The 21,256-nt window shown below is 40.6% G+C and overlaps 1 protein-coding gene across 3 annotated transcripts in view; it reads left to right on the plus strand.

The window, feature by feature from the left end:
• The window catches only part of INO80 (INO80 complex ATPase subunit), a 107,252-nt gene that overhangs the window by 76,240 nt on the left and 9,756 nt on the right, over nt 1-21,256 (plus strand). For all 3 annotated transcript variants that reach the window (XM_044231362.1, XM_044231359.1, XM_044231360.1), the window contains exons 28-29: nt 8,123-8,217; nt 14,645-14,717. In XM_044231362.1, the coding sequence (XP_044087297.1) occupies nt 8,123-8,217; nt 14,645-14,717 (168 nt within the window). The remainder of the gene's footprint in view (nt 1-8,122; nt 8,218-14,644; nt 14,718-21,256) is intronic.

The raw sequence follows: 21,256 nt of genomic DNA on the forward strand, positions 1-21,256 counted from the left end.
TGAATTTCACAGCTGCTGACATTCCTTAGCGGTATGAATAACATGCATCTAGAATGCTGAAGCCAGAAAACATTGCTACTATTTACATGTTTTACTGAAAACCTAAAGTGAAACTGTTGTCTAGTTTCTTTTTAACACTATACTATTCTTTTTCCTTCAACATTACATTTCCTAAAAGTTCATTTGTCTTTCTTTTTTTCAGGGGGGAGGCGTTCTGTTTATTTTAATACTATTTACTCAAATGACCCAGAGTCTGTATTTCAAGAAGCTGGACCTCAAAATTTATTTTGTGGGCATGGAGTTAAAATGCCCACAGTGTTTAATATATGTCTAATCATTTATTGAAGTGTAAAGGTATTGTGGATCTTATGGCAGTGCAGGATTAGGTCTATATTTCTTTACCTTTTCAAAGAGTTATTCTGGGGTTTGCTTTGTTTTCAGATTTTACTTACTTATTTGACAGAGAGAGAGACAGCGAGAGAGGGAATACAAGCAGAGGGAGCGAGACAGGGAAAGCAGGCTTCCCGCAGAGCGGGGAACCTGATACAGGGCTCCATCCCAGGACACTGGGATCACGACCTGAGTCAAAGGGAGACGCTGAACCGACTGAGCCACCCAGGCGCCCCTGGGTTTTTTACTCATTGTCATAATAGAAACTTTCAGTGTAAACATTCATTAGAGTCATGTTTCAGCTTTAAAACATGACCTGGCATGTGAACCTAAGAATCATGTTATAGAAAGGCCCTTCTGTATAGATGCTTTCCCTTGAATACGCTTGACCTTGCTTTAAAAAAAAAAAAAAAAATACCTTGACGCTTGCCTTGCCTCTTCATTCTCAATGTGTTGGGGGTTTTGTTTGGTTAGTTTTAGATTAAAAAAAATTTTTTTTTGGTGATGCCTGTGTGGCTCAGTGGGTTAAGCCTCTGCCTTCAGCTCAGGTCATAGTCTCAGGGTCCTGGGATTGTCTGCCTTCACCTTGGCTCTCTGTTTATTTCTAGGACTCAGAAAAACCAAAATATGGTAAAAATCCACATACTTCTGTATGACCAGTTTTCCATTTGGGGAGAAATACTAGTTCTGGGCACTTAGTATTTGCTCAGTATTTTTTTATGAAGTGATTGATAGCCTCTTTCTCTTGGGCAAAAATCTGACTTTAAGTTTCTTGTGAATATATCAGATCTTATTCCAAATAGAATTCTGTATTCAGAAATGTCTTATTCTTTCCCACCGTATCCAAGTACTGTTTCTAGATAGGGGATAAGAAAGCAGACTGCTAAACTTCCAGGGCTAGGAATTTTTAGAGTGCCACAGGCAGAAGTCAAAGCCATAGATAGGGGAGGATATGCTAGATCCCTAAATGTTATATTACAGATTTATCTTATATTTACTGAGTCATCTGTAGGGTCTTTGCTGGTGGGGGTGCTCTGGAAGCAGACAGGACCTCTCTGCAATTGAGATGATGGTGTCCAGCTGGATGTCAGACAAAGCTTTTCCTACCATCACCATTTTTACCCGAGTTTGGAACTTTTCACCCCCTACCACCATATTCTGACAGTTGCAGAAAGCTTTTAACTCACTACAGATGACTTATATCATCTGGGTTGTCTCATTTGAGGCTCAATCCTGTTGGATCAAGCAGCTGAGACTCTAGTTGAAGGAAGTTAGGTGTCAGTATTTTCTCTGAATACTAAAGTACTTGGAAAGGGGTCAGCCAGCTGGTACTGTATGTGGTGTGATTGTTAAGTACTGAAACCCAGACAAATTTTGTACTACAAAGTGTATGAGAATAGTACAGGTCAGAATTAAGTCCAGATAATTTATAAGTGATGATGGCTTTTGAGACACTCGGTTGTATAACTTACCTGTTCAGCAAGTACCTCACTTGGATAGGATTCATCCAGAATAGACCTTCTGTCATTCATAAGCTGCTTTCTCCTAGAACTCCTAGTTACCTTCAGGAGCTGTGATTCTGAACCTACTGGGAAGCTGGGTTTGCTAAAACTGCCCCCGGAATGAAAAGCAAATTGGGGTCACTGTTAACTAGCATTTTGATTAGATGTTAGGAACGAAGGAAGGAAATGTGTCAGCTTACAACCACATTTATTCTGTTTCATTCGTTTCTATTCAGGCCAAGCATGAGCTCAGCAGATGTGAATATAGGTTAAATGTGGTCTTTAATTTGAAGAAATGTATCTAATGGAGGTTATATCACACACACACAGCTGTCAAGTGTACTCTGATACTAGAGCCCAAAATGAACCATAAACAGAGCTGAAGATAGCAAGGTGGATACCTTTATTTCTAACTGGATCACTTGAGGGAGGGTTCCCATTGATAGTGACTTCTGACCTGAACTTAAATGGAATTTTAATCATCAGGGAAAAAGGCATTCCAGACTAAGGAAGCCAGATGTAAAAAGGCACAGGGATGGGAAGGTACAAGACATTTGGGACAGACTAGCTCAGTGTGACTGAAGCATATGGTATAGGAGAAAAGGGAATAACACACATAGGGTGAAGGCAGATTATGATTGACCTATATATGCCTTGTGATTAGGTCTTGCTCCAAAAGACTCTTTGTATTAGATAAGAGAAGGATGGCTGCCATATTTCACTCATTTGGTGTAATTTGCTTGGGCAACGGAGAGGTTATAATAGAGACTGAGGGGAGCCTTATTCTTTGCTATTGATATACCCCAAAGATGGCAAGTGGCATGTCCAGGAAATAGTTAACACCAGGAGGAGGTTTGTGGATCATAACGAGTCTTTCCCCCAAACTGTTTGGGGAAAGTGAAATTGGGTTGAAGTGAATAGCAGAAGCAGCTTTGAAATAGAAAAGAAGACTCAGAACGGAAGGCTCTTGTTAGAGATATACAAACATTTGCCTTTATTTTTTCAAATGCCCAATTACCCTTTTTTCTGTGATGATAATGGATGGAGATTATGGATATGTATTAAGAACCTTATGTGGGGGGCGCCTGAGTGGCTCAGTGGGTTGAGCCTCTGCCTTCAGCTTAAGTCATGATCTCGGGGTCCTGGGATCGAGTTCCGCATCGGGATCTGTGCTCAGCAGGAAGCCTGCTTCCTCCTCTCTTTCTGCCTGCCTCTCTGTCTACTTATGATCTTTGTCTGTCAAATAAATAAAATCTTTAAAAAAAAAAAAAAAGAACCTTATGTATCTTCTGCCTGACATACCACAACCACCTTTTTTCCCCTAGTGGTGGTGAGCTGCTCTTTCATGTGGAAAGCATTAAAGGGGTTAAGCTGGGGCTCTAGGCAGCAATTAACTTGAGTTCTAGTCCTAGCTCCATTACCCACTACCTACATGACCTTAGAGACCTTACTTAACATCTGTACCGTGGGAGGGCAGATAACAACACCTGTCTTAAAGATGACTATAGTGAGGATTAGATAAGCAAAATACATACAGAATAGTGTTTGTCACTTAGTAAATGCCCAGTAAATGCTAGCCACCATCATCACCACTACTGCAAGATGAACCTAGTACCTTTTAATTCACCACTGAGTTGTGTGAATATTTGCTTTTATTTAGTGTACTTTATAGGAGTGAGAGGTACTTGTGGAAGGTATTTTGAGTTATACTGATAATCTCTGCAGCTACTGCTTTACAAGTAACTTTACAAGTTACTTTACAAGTAACTTACAGATAGGATCCACTTCTCAAAGTGTATTTCAAGAGTGGTTTTCAAACTAGTGGTGTGGGGTAGAGGACAAGAAAATTAGGTAGAGATTAAGCATGTGGGGCCCTGGGCTCCCCCTCCTTCATCAACCAGAATAGTAATGCCTTTTTTTGGTAAGATTTTATTTATTTATTTATTTGATGGAAATTACAGGTAGGCAGAGAGAGGGGGGGAAGCAGGCTCCCCACTGAGCAGAGAACCTGATGCGGGGCTCGATCCCAGGACCCTGGGATCATGACCTGAGCCAAAGGCAGAGGTTTTAACCCACTGAGCCACCCAGGCGCCCACAAATTCTGATTCATTAGTTATGGGGTATATCCCTCAGTTCTGCATTTGTTTTTGTTTTTGTTTTTTTGGTTTTTGTTTTTTTTATTAAAGTAGGTTTCCTGCCCAGCATGGAGCCCAGCACGACCTCGACAACCCTTGAGGTCAAGAGTGAGATGCTTAACCGACTAACCTACCCAAGTGCCCCTCAGTTCTGCATTTTTAACAAATTGCGGGTGTTGCCAGTGCCACTTATCTGAAGGCCATGCTGCAGTAGCAAGATTCTGATGGACCCCGTCCTACCTTCTCTTTGTAGTGGTGGTTCTCAGCTGCAGATATAGGGTATCTCTTGTACTCATCTTTGGAGGTTTTTAAAAATAAACCAGTCCGGGCCCTATCCCAGACCTACAGAGTCTGAGTCCCTGGGGTGGGTGCAGGCACATGTATTTTTAATCCCGGTTGAGAATCACTACTCAAATACCAAGAGTACATCTTGTCCATAACCCCTTTGGCTTCTTCAGTAATTTTTAAAAATAGTATCTAGTAGGACTGTATAGCTCTCAAGACTTCCTAAATGTTAAAAGCCATAATTTTTATTTTATTAGTTCAAGCAGTATTAGAATTTACTTTGGTTAGTAGTTATTGATCCCACAAGAATCCACTTGAGAGGACTGATGTTTGTATTTATTTAGTTAACGGAGGATACTAAATTATGAGACAGCTGGAAGAGGAAGAAGGTCTCTCTTTGGTTTCTCTTCTCTCTTTGCTGCTTTAAGTGGAGTAAAAAGAATTGCTTTACAAGTCTCCAGGAAATTTAAGCATACTGACATATCATTTTCTAAGTCTTTGCTAAATACCAGAAGGGACTTGGGTGAGAGATATCCTAGATGTCTAGAGAGTACCTTGTGTAAGGAAGGACTGGATAATGGTTCGTCTTTCTCTTCCATAAGCCTTTAAAGAGGAGTGCTAAGCATGACAAAGTTCCTGCAGACCATAGTAAAGTCATCCAGCAAGTGGTAATCAGCCAATAGTGGTTCTCAGACGTGGAAATAAACTACAAGGAGTTGGGGCATGACTGGGAATGTTTAAAATGGATCTTACAAAATGTTACGATGTAGGGGCACCTGGGTGGCTCAGTCACTAAGCCTTCTGCCTTGGGCTCAGGTCATGATCCCAGGATTCTGGGATAGAGCCCTGCATCAGGCTCTGCTCAGCGGGAAGCCTACTTCTCCCACTCTCTCTGCTTGTGTTCCCTCTCTCTCTGTGTCTCTCTCTGTCAAAAAATAAATAAAATCCTTTAAAAAAAAAAAAGAAAAAAAGTTATGTAGAGATTGTTAAATGGAGAGAGATGTGTACATATATACATATGTACATACATATATATATGTATATATGAGATAGATTTTTAAAATAAATTTTTGAGGGCGCCTGGGTGGCTCAGTGGGTTAAGCCGCTGCCTTCAGCTCGGGTCGTGATCTCAGGGTCCTGGGATCAAGTCCCGCATCGGGCTCTCTGCTCAGCGGGGAGCCTGCTTCCTCCTCTCTCTCTCTCCCTGCCTACTTGTGATCTCTCTCTGTCAAATAAATAAATAAAATCTTTTAAAAAAATAAAAAATAAAATGAATTTTTGAGGGGCACCTGGCTGGCTGTCAGAAGAACATGCGACTCTTATTTCAGGATCATGAGTTCAAGCCTCATGTTGGGTGTAGAGATTACTTAAATATAAAATAAATATTCACAGTTCGATGACTTAACAATTTATTGTCAGAATTTGTGTTTTGATTTTAACAAAATAGAATTTAACTTTATTCTAAATCTTTAGATTTTTTTAGATAATAGGGAAGCTGAACTAAGCATAGAAGTGGACACATATCTTGAAATTAGCATTTGAAAGAAATGAGGTGTTTCTTTCCAGATTAAATTAAGTATCCTTTCTAAACCACCCAGAATTTTTATTTATTTACTTTAAGATTTTATTCATTCATTTGACACAGAGAGAGATCACAAGTAGGTAGAACAGCAGGCAGAGATAGAAGGGGACCCGAGCCAAAGGCAGAGGGCTTAACTCACTGAGGCACCCAGGCGCCCCATAAACCACCCAGAATTTTAGAGACACATCTAGAATAGCTTTGGTATAGCCAGAATTTTTTTTTTTTAAGATTTTTTTATTTATTTGACACAAGTAGGCGGAGAGGCCGGCAGAGAGAGAAAGGGAAGCAGGCTCCCCACTGAGCAGAGAGCCTGATGCAGGGCTCGATCCCAGGACCCTGAGACCATGACCTGAGCCGAGAGCAGAGGCTTAACCCACTGAGCCACCCAGGCGCCCCATAGCCAGAATTTTTGAATGAATACTGTATTGCTTTTTTTTTTTAAATCTCTGCCTTCATCTTTTAGCTGTTTTTCTGTGGTGTGAGGGTGTAGACATTCCTCTATTCTGCTTTTAGCTGCTTTTTCCATGTCCATTTACTTGTTGTTTTGAAGCTATTTACTGAAATCAGATCTAAACTCATCTAAGCCTTCTGAAATCCCACTGCTCCCCAGGGTGGAAGAGCAAAGGCTTAAAGCAGTAAACGGAAAAGATTGACTTCTGTTGCCTCAGTAACAGGCTCTCTGTAATCAGCATTGCTTTGACTATGGTCTAGGATTAATACCTCTGGTGTCATACTGACCTTGACATACAAGTGATATCAACAGAAAGATCTATAAGAAGATTCCTTCATCAATGCTCTCACTGCGGTTAGAAGGTCTGGTTCAGAAGGCAAGAGTGCTTGTTGCAGAAAGCCCACCTTGTGGTAGAAGTCCAACCAGTGGCTGTCTCTGTGTATAATCTAGTTATTTGGTTGTTCTGGATGGCAGCATCTCCTGATTGGATTAACTGCCAAGCTATAGTGAGCCTTTCAAGACTATCGTCTTGCTCTCATTTTTCACCTTTTTCCCTGAATCCTTCCTTATGTAAAATACCCCTACTCTTCTGCCATTCATCCAGTGCCATTATAGGGCTGTTCCACTAAATATGAACTTGAAACTCTTCTTTGAATATGTTCTACTCCTCTTTGATTATCAAAGCCCTTAGAGAGCCACTGGAGAAAGAAAGAAATAGTAAAAATATATACAAACCACAATGAAGATTTGTTCCTCAGTGAGCTTATCTACTTTGTCGACCAGCCTGTCCTCATAGGTACCCTAGCCAGAGACCTCTGCCAAGCCATTAAAGGAGTTTGGGTACTAACTTGCTCTGAGAGTAGGCTGCCGCACGCACTGTACCAGCCATACCCAGCTGCAGCAACCTTGTGTGCTGAAACACCCAACCAGGTGTAATAAGAAAATATTGCAACAGATGAGCGTCTGGCCATAGAGAATTAACACAGACATCTCCCAAATGGAGAAATAACTAGTCTTTTTCAATAGGAAAAAGTTATTTTAGAACTGAAATAATTGTTTCATGGTGTTTCTTTTAAATAAGCAGCTATGTTGAGTTTTTGATAATGGTTCCTCTACAGATGGACTTTTTGAAGTGTAATCCATATAGTCGGGGGTAAGAAAGAGGAAATCAGTGCTCATTTGGACATCGTTTGTAAGAGGAATTGCAGCTTCTAAAGATGGCATTATGTTCTCTCCCTTGCATCTCTTGAAATTTCTTTTCCATTATTAAAAGTTGTAATTCCTCTTACAGGTGAAGTCTAGAACATGCTCTGCCATGGAAGATTACCTCATCTTCTGTTCACTCTGATGCTTAGGCTTCCCTTAACAATGATGTGTGCTTTGGGGAGCAAAACACTAGGGCAAGTTCCTTATGGAAAGAGAACTAGATATTCCATAGCTGTGAGAAACATCTGGTCACTGACTGAAAGGCCATTTTTGTTACAAAATTTCATTTTATTTTGTTAGTTTATTTTCATGAAACCTACTGAAATCTTCAGGAATACGATTAGTTTCCAAGTTGAAATTGAGGGTGGCTGTAGTCTTCATGATACCTTCAGTTTTCACATACAGGCAGTGAATTCATTTGCAAGTTAACTTCTCATACTTTTGAGATTACTTTCTTCTTGTTCTGGATATAATGACTTGCCCCAGTAAGAATGAAGTAGAAGGTGGGTAGATGTTGTGGGAATTAGAACACAGCAGTTTACATCTGATTTCTGTTTACTCTGATTGGCAGGAATACATGGTTTACAGGAAGCATACCTACATGAGGCTCGATGGCTCATCCAAGATCTCAGAGAGGCGGGACATGGTTGCTGATTTTCAGAACAGGTAACAATAATAGAAATTATAAAAATTCTCATTTAATTATCCTTTAGTGCTTAAGATGATGAGTTTAAAAGAGATCTCAGCATACCTCATACTTTTAAGCAGTCACGATATAGTCATTTTAAGAGGTAGCTAAATCGGCTTATATTGCTTCAGATCAATGTGTGTGGGGGAGAGAGAGAGAACAAATACTTAATAATTTTTGTATTCAAAATATGCCTTCTGGGGCACCTGGGTGGCTCAGTGGGTTAAGCCTCTGCCTTTGGCTCAGGTCATGATTTCAGGGTCCTGGGATCGAGCCCCGCTTTGGGCTCTCTGGGAGCCCGCCTCCCCCTTTCTCTCTGCCTGCCTCTCTGCCTACTTGTGATCTCTGTCTGTCAGATAAATAAATAAAATCTTAAAAAAAAAAAAAAATACATGTCTTCTTACCGAATTAGCTACCCTTTTATTTGGGCAATAAAAGAAATGATTTCTCTATATGAATCAATATCCTCCTTTATGTGGATAATATATGTGTAGAAAGAAATCCACAAGGCTGTATTTCTAAATGTTAACAGTGGCTGTCTCTGGATATTGACTTATAGTTGATTTTTAGTTTGTTTTCCTTACCTCTTTTGTATAAAGTTTAAAGAAAATACCTTCCTTTTTCCTGTTTTCCCTCCAGCATTGTAGTAGTAATACAGTACGGTATGACAAATTGCCGTGATGCCCAATCTGTTCAGCTGGCGGCTCTCAGTTACAGTACTTCTCCCACCTGATAATGAGCCTATGAAATTTCAAGTACCGCCTGCTGGATGCTGGTGGCTTACGGAGTCATAATTATCCTAAGTGCAGGTTCTCATTGTAATAAGCAGAGTCTGGTTACTGTTCCCTCCAAGGAGAAAGCCAAGCTCCACTAGCTGGTAACTGGGCTCCTGAACTTAGACCTGGATAACTGAAGAATAGAGCAGATCTTAATGTTCTGTAAATCTCAACAGTTCTGGATTTTTGGACTTTAATTGTGTAGGTGGTTAGTATTTAAGTTTTGAATTCTTGGGAAGAAAATTAAGCACTTAGTCATTTGTATTTAGGCCACAGTTTTCCATTTCTTTCATTTCAGTTTTAAAGCAAGGTTTACTTCAGATATAAAACAATTTAGCCTAAAATACATTCATGGCTCCACATAGAGTGCCCTCTGATTGATATTTTTTGCTATTGCATGATGCTTTATAATGAAGCACAAGTAAGGAGATAACCCGTGTTTCGGTTTACAGTCTTTTACTCCTATAGCCCATAACTTCTAAGTTGAAGATATACATCTGATTTCAAGTGGTTATTTGACCAACAATGGACAGGGAAGATCTGCTTTGAGCCTATTCCACTTGGTTACCTAGGAGCAACTGTGCTGATGGCCTAACCTAGCTTCTCACCTAACAGAAGCTATTGGCAGATTCTTAAATTGATTGAGACATGTATAAGCATAATACAGTTGACCTTCAAACAACATGGTTTTGAACTGCACAGGTCGTCCACTTATATACATGGATTTTTTTACTGATAAAATAAAACAGTACTATAAATGTATTTTCTCTTCCTTATGCTTTTCTCTTTTTTTGTAAGATTATTTATTTATTTATTTGACAGACAGAGATCACAAGTAGGCAGAGAGAGAGGAGGAAGTAGGCTCCCTGCTGAGCAGAGAGCCCGATGTGGAGCTCAATCCCAGGACCCTGGGATCATGACCCAAGCTGAAGGCAGAGGCTTTAAACCACTGAGCCACCCAGGCACCCCTTCCTTATGCTTTTCTTAATAACTTTTCTCTAGTTCACTTTATTGTAAGATTATAATATAAAATACACATAACATACAAAGTATGTGTTAATCAACTGCTTGTATTATTAGTGAGGCTTCTAATCAGCAGTAGGCTGTTAGTAGTTAAGTTTTCGGAGAGTCAGAAGTTATGTCCAGATTTTCGACTATGCCGGGAGGTTGCAACGGTAGTGCCTCCCTATAACCCCATCGTATTGTTATGTTCCCCCAAGAAAAATTTTTTGACCAGCTGATCTTAGTCTTTTCTTGATTCTGAAACAAATGAAACATATTTTACTTTTTCCTTGCCTACTCCAACCTAAGAGCTTCAAGTCTTAGGTATATCCCTCTGGTCTTTAATATGTATGTGGTTGTATTTACATGTTGATACCATATTGTGGATATGATTGCTTATCCTGATTTCTTCCACTTAACATTATATATTAAACACCTTCACATATCGTTTAAAAAGTCTTTGTAATCATTTTTAATGACTAATACTCCATTAACTCGATATTTATACCATATTTCTGTTGTTAAAATGTTGAGTGACTATCTTTGTTTACAAAGCTTTGTCAGCATTTTAGTTTTCTTAATAGATTCAGACAAAGAAAATTACTGAGTGAAGGGATTTGAATATTTAAGACTTTTCAAATTGTCGCATTACCCTATAGAAAATTCTGCCAATTTAGAGTCTGACCAGAGCTGTAGTATGTTGATTTGTTATAATTCGATCTTCTGAATCATAGAGATACAGCTCTTCCAATATAGAGAAAAGACAGGTGTTTTTGAAAACAAAAAAGCATGGCTTGCCAAATATTTTCATTATTATAATGAAAAGACATCAAAAAGAAAAAAAGGTGGTTTCAGCTGGAGAGCCCTGTGGCTCAAAGGTCAGCCAGAGTAAATAAGAACTCCTATAAAAAGCAATTTACATTCCCTTCATACAAGATTTATTTATGAGGGATCCTTCCAGGAAAAAGTCCGACTGAGACCAAAGACTGTTTGGCCAGGATGTCCTGACTGGGCAACATTCAGAACATGTGATTAGTGCATGATCCTAGAAGCCATTCACAAGGTCTTTGCTCTGGAGTGCCTCAGCCTTCACTTCCCTTTTTACTACCAATGCCATTTACCAAATGGATCTCTCTCTCTCTCTCTCTCACACACACACACACACATTATCTGATCCCTTTGGAAAACGTAATAAAAAGTGAGTGTAGCATTGATTTTTCTTAGAGTGTTATAGAGTTCCAGCATTCTGGCTCTCTTTCAGTCATTGAGCAAGTCTTCACTGCATTCGGTTAGGCTACATGCCCAGGACTATTTGGATATTTTGGTGCATAGTGGCCTCAGTGGGTCATTAAACAAGAATAAGAGTGAGAAGACCTAAGCATGTCTCTTCTACGTGATTTCATAGGCTCCTTCACAGACCACACAGAAGCTGCTCTCGGAGGCCTGTTCAACAGAAACCCTGAGTTGAAATTCCTTTTCAGCCCCCTAGAGGGCACCCAAACCATCCTGTTGCCTTCAGGGATCCTGTTTTCTTCCTTTTAGGCAGAGCCCCCAAAACAGTAATTCACATTATCAGTACTAGATTAATTAAGTTGAAAGGAAATTCTCAGCAGTTTGATTTAGATGTTTTTGTTTATAAATGATCCAGCAGTGTGTTCTAGGATGGATAGTAATTTATTTTAACAATGTGAGGTTTCCATAATCCTTATTTTTCCATATCTGGGGATTTTTCTCTGGCTATCCAGACTATGGAAATGACCCATCTTTCTGCCTCTACCCTTTTTTTTTTTTTTTTTTAAGATTTTATTTATTTACTTGACAGAGCTAGAGGGCACAAGCAGGGGGAGCAGCAGGCAGAGGGAAAGAGAGAAGCAGGTTCCCCATTGAGCAAGAAGCCTGATTTAGGACTCAATCCCAGGACTCTGGGATCATGACCTGAGCTGAAGGCAGATGTTTAAGTGACTGAGCCACCCAGGTGTTCCTACCCTGCTTTTTTTTTTAAGTAGATTCCACATCCAGTGTGGAGCCCAACATGGGGCTTGAACTTGAGACCCTGAGATCAAGACCTGAGCTGAGATCAACAGTCAGACGCTTAACCTACTGAGCCATCCAGACACCCCTGCTTTACCCTTCCTTATTATTGTAGTTCCCAACTGCTTTCTACCTCCCTCCCTGTCTCATCTCCTTCCCCTGCCCCTACCTCTTGTTCAGGCTCTGGACTTCTTTAGGAATTCCCAAGAGTTCCAGCCATTGGGTGGTTCCATCAGCTCTCACACAGGTATGGGAGAGAAGCCTCTGACTGCTGCTTCTGTATCCACCAAAGCAGGAGAGAGAAGTATGGGGAGGGGCAGTCTTCTCAGGGTCAAAGAGGGAAGAATTTTTCTGTGGAGATTAGTGTAGACACGGAAAGCTCAGTCAGTTTTTATTTGCAGCCTCACTGTGGTTAGATACGCTCTTCTGGGCTATGAGGTATCAAGCTTCCATTTACGTCATCTCATATCTATAGGAAAATGTGTTTGCAAACTAGCATGTGCCTTTTAACTTTTTGGTTTTGCCTCTATGTATTAACTATAAATGGGGACATTTTATAATCTAAATAAGTAAAGTTATGAAACATTAAACTTGATGATAAAATTCAAGGATAAACTAGTAGAACTTCAGTGGCATATGAGTGGCCCAGTTCGTTTAAGCGGCTGCCTTCACCTCGGGTCATGATCCTGGAGTCCCAGGATCAAGTTCCGCTTTGGGCTCCCTGCTCTGCAGGGGAATCTGCTTCTCCCTCTGACCCTTCTGCCCTCTCATGCGCTCTCTCTCATTCTCTCTCTCTCAAATAAATAAATCTTTAAAAAAAAAAGAAGAAGAACTAGTAGAACTTCAGTGAGAGTAGAGTATAGAGCTTTTGGAATCTGGCCTTATAACAGGCATGCAGACATAGTTTGTTATCATTCCTGCCTCTAGGAACCTTGTGTGTAACTAAATGCAAATAATGGACTGATTTCTCTAGGACCAGCACAGCTTCGTGATTAACCAGAAGGCTAATTTCAGAATCGTTCCTTTCCAGATACTCATGTTTACTGTTGATGTGTCATTGCTTAGTCACTTCAGCTGTATTCAGAGCATCCTCATTTTATAGTCCAGGAAACAGACCTTCAGTCAAATGACTTTACCAAGGAAGAAAAGCATCAAGGGATAAATAAAATTCATTTTACACTGGAATTTAGTACCTCTTAATACCTCTGTGCCGTATCTGAAGCTTGAGTCATAATGCTCTTCCGACTAAGTCAGCCAGGTTCCCCTGTATTTTCTAATCTGTTCTATTCCTTTCTTTATTTCTTTAATGTTGTTCAGATCTACTGAACTGAGTTCATGGCCAGTAATAGGTGTGACCTGCAATTTGAATAACACTGGTCAAAATGAATTTTTCTTTGTATTCCTCATTTTAATCAGGAGAAAAGGGATTAGCAGCTTGATTTGAAGGACTGAAGTTTGCTCACTGGTATACTGCAGTTCCTTTCTCTCTGAAATGTTCTGGAAAATAACCTTGGGTGGCAGGAACATAAAAATGCAAGAGAATCTTAAAAAATATGCAAGAATTGGGTTCAAACTGAGCCCCTAGTTGTGTGTGTGTGTACAAAGATAAATCTTGTGGTCCGAGGCTCCTCACTGTGATCTGGCCTGGCCCTATTCCTAGAAGGTATTCAGTAAATATTTGTTGTCTGAATGAGTGACAGTGGCACCTACTGGTTTTCTTGTAATTCTGGGTTTCTTTAAAAGGACAAGGGATATCAAGAGAAATTTGAGGCAACTGTATCCAATCATGGGGCCTATGTTGCCATTCATTAAAAAGTACTTTTGTTTTTTTTTAAGATTTTATTTATTTATTTGACAGAGAGAGAGAGAAAGATCACAAGTAGGCAGAGAGGCAGAGAAAGAGAGAGAGGGAAGCAGGCTCCCAGTCGAGCAGAGAGCCCAATGTGGGGCTCAATCCCAGGACCCTGAGACCATAACCTGAGCCAAAGGCAGTGGCTTAACCCACTGAGCTACCCAGGTGCCCCTTTTAAAAAGTACTTTAAGTCTTCATAGATTGATCCTAAATTCACCTTAATATGTTGAAGTCATGACCTGGTTCTTAGTCCTGACCTCAGGGTCATTTTTCTGGGACTGATTTTATTCTTCTGAAAATGAGTGCTTTGGGAATTACAATCGTTAGTTTCCACATTATTGGTAGTCATGATTCCTGGGGGAAGCACCAAGGAATACTGGTTTTTGTACCCTCTGTGTGAAATTCAAATGGTTTGACTTGTTTGAACTACGACTGTTATATAGCTACTTCCATGATCACGTGTTTTTCTGTTAACGTTTGCCACGTATTTATAATTACACCACCTATCAGTCCATTAGTATTAGTAGGCAGCAGAAGTATATCTGCACATTAGAAGATGACAACCATGATTTCATTTTAACATCAGAGCACCTTGGTACAGTATGTCAGGAAATGTGGATCAGGCCTGGGTAACCCTTTCCAGTTCTGGACACCACTCTGTTTTCAGAGATCCCTGTCTATTGCCACATGCTTTCTTTTTCTTGTAGTATTCCCTCTTAACATATCTTCTTCCCTTTTCTACAGGAATGACATCTTTGTGTTCCTGCTAAGCACACGAGCTGGAGGACTTGGTATCAATCTCACTGCTGCAGATACAGTGAGTAATAAGAGCACAACATACCAGATATGCAGGTTTTAAATATGTTGTTCAGTTGGCATTACCTTTTACTTTGGGTCACACTTTTTATTTCTTTGCCTCATTATGTTAAAAGATAATAGTTGCATTTTGGCTGGAACTAGGACATTTTAGCTTTCCTTCTGGACTTTGCTGTCCATTCTGTGTGAATAGGTTTCTTATACGTTCATTCAACAAATATTTAGTGAATGCCAACTATGTGTCCAATATTGTTCTAAACACTTGGAGTACCTCAGTGAATAAACAGATTTAAATAATCTGGCTGGGTTAACAATTTGTTTTTAGGAGCTATAACTGAACAAATCAGAAATTATTGTTTTATTGCTTTTATGCATTATTCCACCATGGGAAAAACTCATGTTTCTTTATCCCAAACTTCAAAAGGTGATTACCAATGAAATTGTTAATTTTAAAAATGAAGACATTGTATCAAAATTATTTATCCTTTCATACCCAGCCTCCTTGGAAGAATACTTCAGTTGACTGAAGTGGAAAAGAACATCCCTTTTGAATCTCAGAATTTTTCCCAGTGTTCAAATATATTTAATAACAATTTCAGTAACCTTGAGACATAAAAATGCATATGAAATTGTTTTGTAGCATGTAATGGCTCTAAAAATGTCATTTTATGTGGCTACTGTGGTGCTTCTTTTTGAAATATAGAGCATGAAAATTCCTAGAAATGGGAGGAGAATGCAAACCCTGTAGAGTCATGGAGAAATGAGGTAGAAGGGGGAGAAGAGGTGTGAATAGACTCACAAGCTACAGAGCTAGAACTAGAGCCCATGTTCCCTAATCTGCACCCCTAGGCTATGTCCACTCTCTCTCCTTATTAACTACTATACCGTAGGGCTACCCAACCTCAAGAAAGAAGCGGATTCTGTAACATCACTAAGTAGAATATTAATACAGAACTCAGCTGTACCTTCCTTGGCATGTAAAGCTCATCAGCCAGTTAACCAGGTTTGGACAAGGCTCCAGGGCCTAAGGACTGCTGGAAGCGTCACTGGGTCGATGCTAGATCTAACATACCCATCATTAGCTTCGGTCATCTTAAGGGAAGGCTGTCATTGGTGGTTGCTATGTTGTGGGTTCTCTGTCGTGGTGGCTCACTTGATGTGACATCAGAGAGCAGAAATTTGGCTTTCTCTTTACTCCTTGGTTCTCAGCTCTATTTTTTAAGCATTCCATACTGTCCTAACTTAGTCATACTCTCAATGTGAGTACAGGAGTCACCACTTTCTCCTAGTGAATCTTTCGGAGTCCAGTCTCAGCCCCCAGCCCCATATTAATTGGTTTAATTAATTAATTGGTTTACTTACACCCTTCTTTGTTACCCATGCCGCTCTGTTTGCCTCAAACTTTCAGGGAGTCTTCATCATCTTACAAGACAAAGGATAAGCTCCTTTACATAGCACACGGTGCCCTTTATTTTGTGGCTTTTATCCTTTTCAATCTAACTGCCAGACCCCTTTTCAAAATTTATGTTCCAGAAGTAATGATTGACTTTATGTGCCTGGGTGTACCATACTGTATTACACTGCTGCACGAACTCTTTGCTCAGCACCTTTTCCACCTGGTAAACTTCTGTTTATTCTTCAAGACACTGTTCATGATTGGGGATGGTTGTTTTATGTGCGCTGGTGTTGCTTCTCTGATAAGGTGACACTTGAGCCAAGATCTAAAGAAAGTAAGAAAGCAAGCCAAGCATGTATCTGGCAGAAGGAAGAGCATTCCGGGCAGAAGAGATAAGTGCAAAGCCCTGTGGCGAGAACATGCTTGGCGTGATCGGACCACAGCGAGCAGCCGTTTGTAGGTGAAACAGAACGGATGAGCAGGAGAGGCTGCCAGATAAGTGTTGTGAAGCAGATAGTGGAAGGCTTCCTGGGCCGTAAGACTTTTGAGATGGGAGGCCCCTGGAAGCATTTGAACAGAGCGGTAACTTGATGTGGCTTGAGTTTTAAATGTATCCCTCTGGTTTTGGGGGAATAGTGTGGGAAGATCTACAAGGAGAAAGGTAGAAGCAGGAAGTTCAGGTAGGAGTTAGACACTACATGATGGTGACTTGGACAGGGGTTGAAGCAGTGGAGGCGGGCAGAAATAATAGGAATTGCCCATGTGTTTTGGAGGCACAGGCTGTAGAGTTTGCTGCTACGTTGGATGTGGGATATGTAGGAGGTGTCAAAGAAAACTCCAAGATGTTTGACTTAGGCACCTGGAATGATGGAGACATCAATTACCAATTAAAGGGAAGATGCTGGGAGGGATGGATTTGAGAGGCGAAATTGAGAGTTTGGTTTGGGGTGTATTCAGTTCAAGATTCTTAGCAAACATTGAAGGGCGAGGTCACCCAGGCAGCAGGGTTTGGAGTTCAGTAGAAAGCATAAGTTCATGTAATTAAAACGCATCTCAGCTTGCCTATCTCAGGTTTGGTCTGTGGTTTCTTACGTAGTTATTGGAGCACCTGGGTGGCTCAGTCAGTTAAACTTGATTTTGGCTCAGGTCATGCTCTCAGGGTCTGCTCACTGGTGGGCAGTGCGGTCTGCTTATTCCCCCCCCCCCCCCCCCCGCCAGCTCATTTGCACGCTTTTTCTCTTTTGCAAATAAATAAATCTTTTAAAAGGGGTGGGATAGTTCTTCTAGTCATTTATTTGCATAGTCAAGAAAAAACAGATTTGAGCAAGGAAATCCTGCTTTATGCTTCCAGTATTCACATAATTTGCCCTGTGAAGGTTAGGAGCTCCTGCCAGCCACAGAGAAACAAAGTAGGCTGAACCCATCCCTAGAGGAGTAGAGGTAGGAATTCCCTTTTCATCCTAGGAACTAGAGAGAAAGGGCTCTGAATGTTCTGAGTTCCTAGTTCCAAAGTAATTTACATTTAATTTTGAGGGGAAGGCTTTGGGGACCTACTTGTAAATCAGAACCTCCTGGAATACTTCTCAGTAAAATGTTCCTCAAGATTGAAATGAATTTCTAGGTTATGCTTTGTGTGAAGTCAGTGTGTGTGTGTGTGTGTGTGTGTGTGTGTGTGTGTGTGAGAGAGAGAGAGAGATTAGAGAAACAATAGGCTTAACTGCTTGCCTGGCATTCTTCCTTTGTCCTAAGATTTATTTAGCTTTGGAAGATTCCCCAGAACCATTTATGGACAAGGAAGAGGTTAGTCAACCTAAGATGTCAGGAAAAACTTAATGTCTTATGATTGAAAATGCATATATAAACGTGTATTTTGTAAACAGTGGGACTCTGGCCCACTCTGTTAGTTAAAAACAAGATTTTAGCATGTGATTAATGGCCCCTTATTGTTTTGTTCTTTGTATATTTTTCCTAAAGTGGGGAAAATATGTCTGTCTTTAGTGAGGGGTTGTTATAAACTGCACTGTTTGTTTTGTTCTTTTTTTTTTTTTTAAGATTTTATTTATTTATTTGACAGAGATCACAAGCAGGTAGAGAGGCAGGCAGAGAGAGAGAGGGTAAAGCAGGCTCCCTGCTGAGCAGAGAGCCCAAAGCGGGGCTCGATCCCAGGACCCTGGGATCATGACCTGAGCCGAAGGCAGAGGCTTTAACCCACTGAGCCACCCAGGTGCCCCATGTTTGTTTTGTTCTTGTGTCAGACCTGTTTTAAATGCTCACATGTAGAGAAAGAAGGAGGAGCTTTTCTCTCTTGGTGGCAATGTGAGGATTCTTCTATGTCCCATGAGACAATATGGGATAGACAGCTTTTGGCCTTCCCAATGCTGAGCTCCCACCGATTCTCTTGGGTGAGAGTTTCACCCTCCAAGCTTTGGTCCAACTTTCCCAGTTCCTCTCAAAATGTTCCTGTTTTCTATTTCACTCCCTCATTCCCTGCAACTCCCTCTCATTGACCTATAAAGCCAGTGCCTCCACCCCTCCTCAGCTGTCACCTCCCTCTCCCCTCATGCCGTCCGGCTTGGCATGTACAGCTTCACAAAGGTGCTCTCTCTTAATACATTTCCACTTAGTCATTGCTGGGCCATGCTTTGTGGCCATCCATTGATTTGCTTTCCTCTTTACTGGCTAAGTTAGTTGTTCTTATCCTTTAATTGTTAGTTGTTTTTCTCTAGAATGTCTCACTGAGCTCCATAAACCTGAATACCGAATCTAGGTATCCTCACTTTCCCACTGTGGGGAAACCTATCTGGCTTGGTTTTTAGTTCTCCCGTTCTTGTTTTAGTTCTTTTAGTTCTCCCGTTCTTGTTTTAACTTACCTAGCTTGTGGATACTTCATACTTTTTCCTGATAAGTATTTTTCTTAAGAAAATCTTATTTTATTCAAGTCCTCCCAAATTCCCCACCTCTTTTAACCCATTTAAATGATAATTAGTCACTAAATGTGGGAGTTGTTTTGAAGTTAAATTGCCAGCCTTTCCCCTTAGCTTTAATTTTTTTTACCTTTTTTTTTTTTTAATATTTTTTATTTATTTATTTGTCAGAGACAGAGGGAGAGAGAGCAAGTGAGCACAGGCAGACAGAGAGGCAGGCAGAGGGAGAAGGAGAAGCAGGCTCCCTGCCGAGCAAGGAGCCCGATGTGGGACTCGATCCCAGAACCCTGGGATCATGACCTGAGCCCAAAGGCAGCGGCTTAACCCACTGAGCCACCCAGGCGTCCCTTTTTTTTTTACCTTTTATGAGCTCAAAAAGCCTAAGTTGAATCAGATCTGGTTGCCACTGAGACTTCCAGGAAAAAATGTGAATGTTAAGAAAGCACCTATGAAATGATTCATAATATAGAACTTCCCATTACAAATTCCTGCTGCACCATTGCCTCGGGCTCAGGTAACTAACTAAGGGTACTATCTTTTGGATGAGACATCAACTGTTATTTTCCAGTAATAGTCATTTTAGATGTGTTGAGCAAGTAGTGTTTCTCCCCTATCCAATCAGAGGCCTCCATTACATTAACTCTGTCTTCTCGTCCTTGTTCTCTCTGAAAGTTTAAAGTAGATTTTCTATAATTTTGCATATCCTGTTGAATCTCCAAAATATCCTGTCATCAGGTTTGCTCTGCTCCTTTACAAATGTAAGCATTGTGTGCTTCGAAATCGTAGGTCTATGGACACTGTGGATAGCAGTAAGTTTTCACAATGATTTTCTTTTCTTTGTCAGGCAGTTAGTAATTTTCTTCCTGAGGATTCTGACTGATGCTAAAAATTGTGGGATTATACCTCATGTAAAAGCAAGACAAAAGATGCAGCATCAGAAAGAGCCAGTGGGGGTTTTCCTATTGTAGGCAATAGTGTTGAAAATGCTGATGCCTTTTGTCCATCTTTTTTTTTTTTTTTTTTTTTTTTTTTAGATTTTTATTTATTCATTTGACAGACAGAGATCACAAGTAGGCAGAGAGAGAGGAGGAAGCAGGCTCCCTGAGAAGCGGAGAGCCCGATGCGGGGATCGATCCCAGGACTCTGGGATCATGACCTGAGCTGAAGGCAGAGGCTTTAACCCACTGAGCCATCCAGGTGCCCCGCCTTTTGTCCATCTTCACTCAAAGTCTGAATTCTGCAGAGAATGGCAGAATTGTGTCCAATTTTAAATGAGAGAACAAATAAATTACTTCGGAGTGAATCACTCAGTTTACATTTTTAGGCTTGGTCTAGTGTTGATTGGTCCCCTTAGAGATTCTAGTATTAATTGACTAGTATTTGTGGCATTCTTCTTTACACTGATGGATGCTCTCTGTCCTACATTATGACTAGAAAGGGAGATTTTTTAAATAATACACATGGAATAATTGGACACCCATAGAAGATAGTGATTAAGTGAGAACTTGGGCCAGGATAGGCAATGCAAGGTATTGTTAATAGTGCAGGTTGTGGAAGGAGCCTGTTAGGACTCAGGCCAGTCTCTTTATGATTGATAAAAGAAACACACAAGGTTTGTGTGAAAATTTAGCGACCCATGTATGCACACTATTGCCAGATACATTGTAAGTGCTGAACAGATTTTCACCATTATTATTGCTAGTAGGAATCCATGAGGAATAGGAAAAGGGACATTGTTACAGTCAGGAAAAATCAGGGAGTCCTTCTTGAATGTGGGAAGCTTGAATCAGACCTTAAAGGACCAATAGAGAAGAATTGAGGGTCTACAGGTCAGAAAAAAAGCTTAAGCAAAAAGTGGTGCAGACAGTCATAAGTGAGGAGCACTGAAGAGACCTCTCTAACAGAAAGGAAGGGACATGTTTATTTTAGAAAAGAATAGAAATGAAGTTGGCTTAGTATAGCAGGACCTGATTGTTAAGGGGAGTTTGGGCTTGGTGTGTTACCATGTAACTGGCAGGGAAATAGAGTGGGCTAGAGTGGTACCCAAAGTAGACTTAAAAAAAAGAGAGACTGAACTCTTGAAAGCCTGCTGGTCTGACAGTGGCAGCGATCCAGGTGTAGGTGATAAGGTCCCAGTCCAGAATAGGGACAGTGGGACTGTAAAAACGAGAGGTTCATTCTGAAGAAGCAGTGGCTGGATTTGGTGACTTGCTTGAATAT

Source organism: Neovison vison, chromosome 13, assembly GCF_020171115.1.
Source record: "Neovison vison isolate M4711 chromosome 13, ASM_NN_V1, whole genome shotgun sequence".
In the NCBI taxonomy this organism is placed as follows: Eukaryota; Metazoa; Chordata; class Mammalia; order Carnivora; family Mustelidae; genus Neogale; species Neogale vison.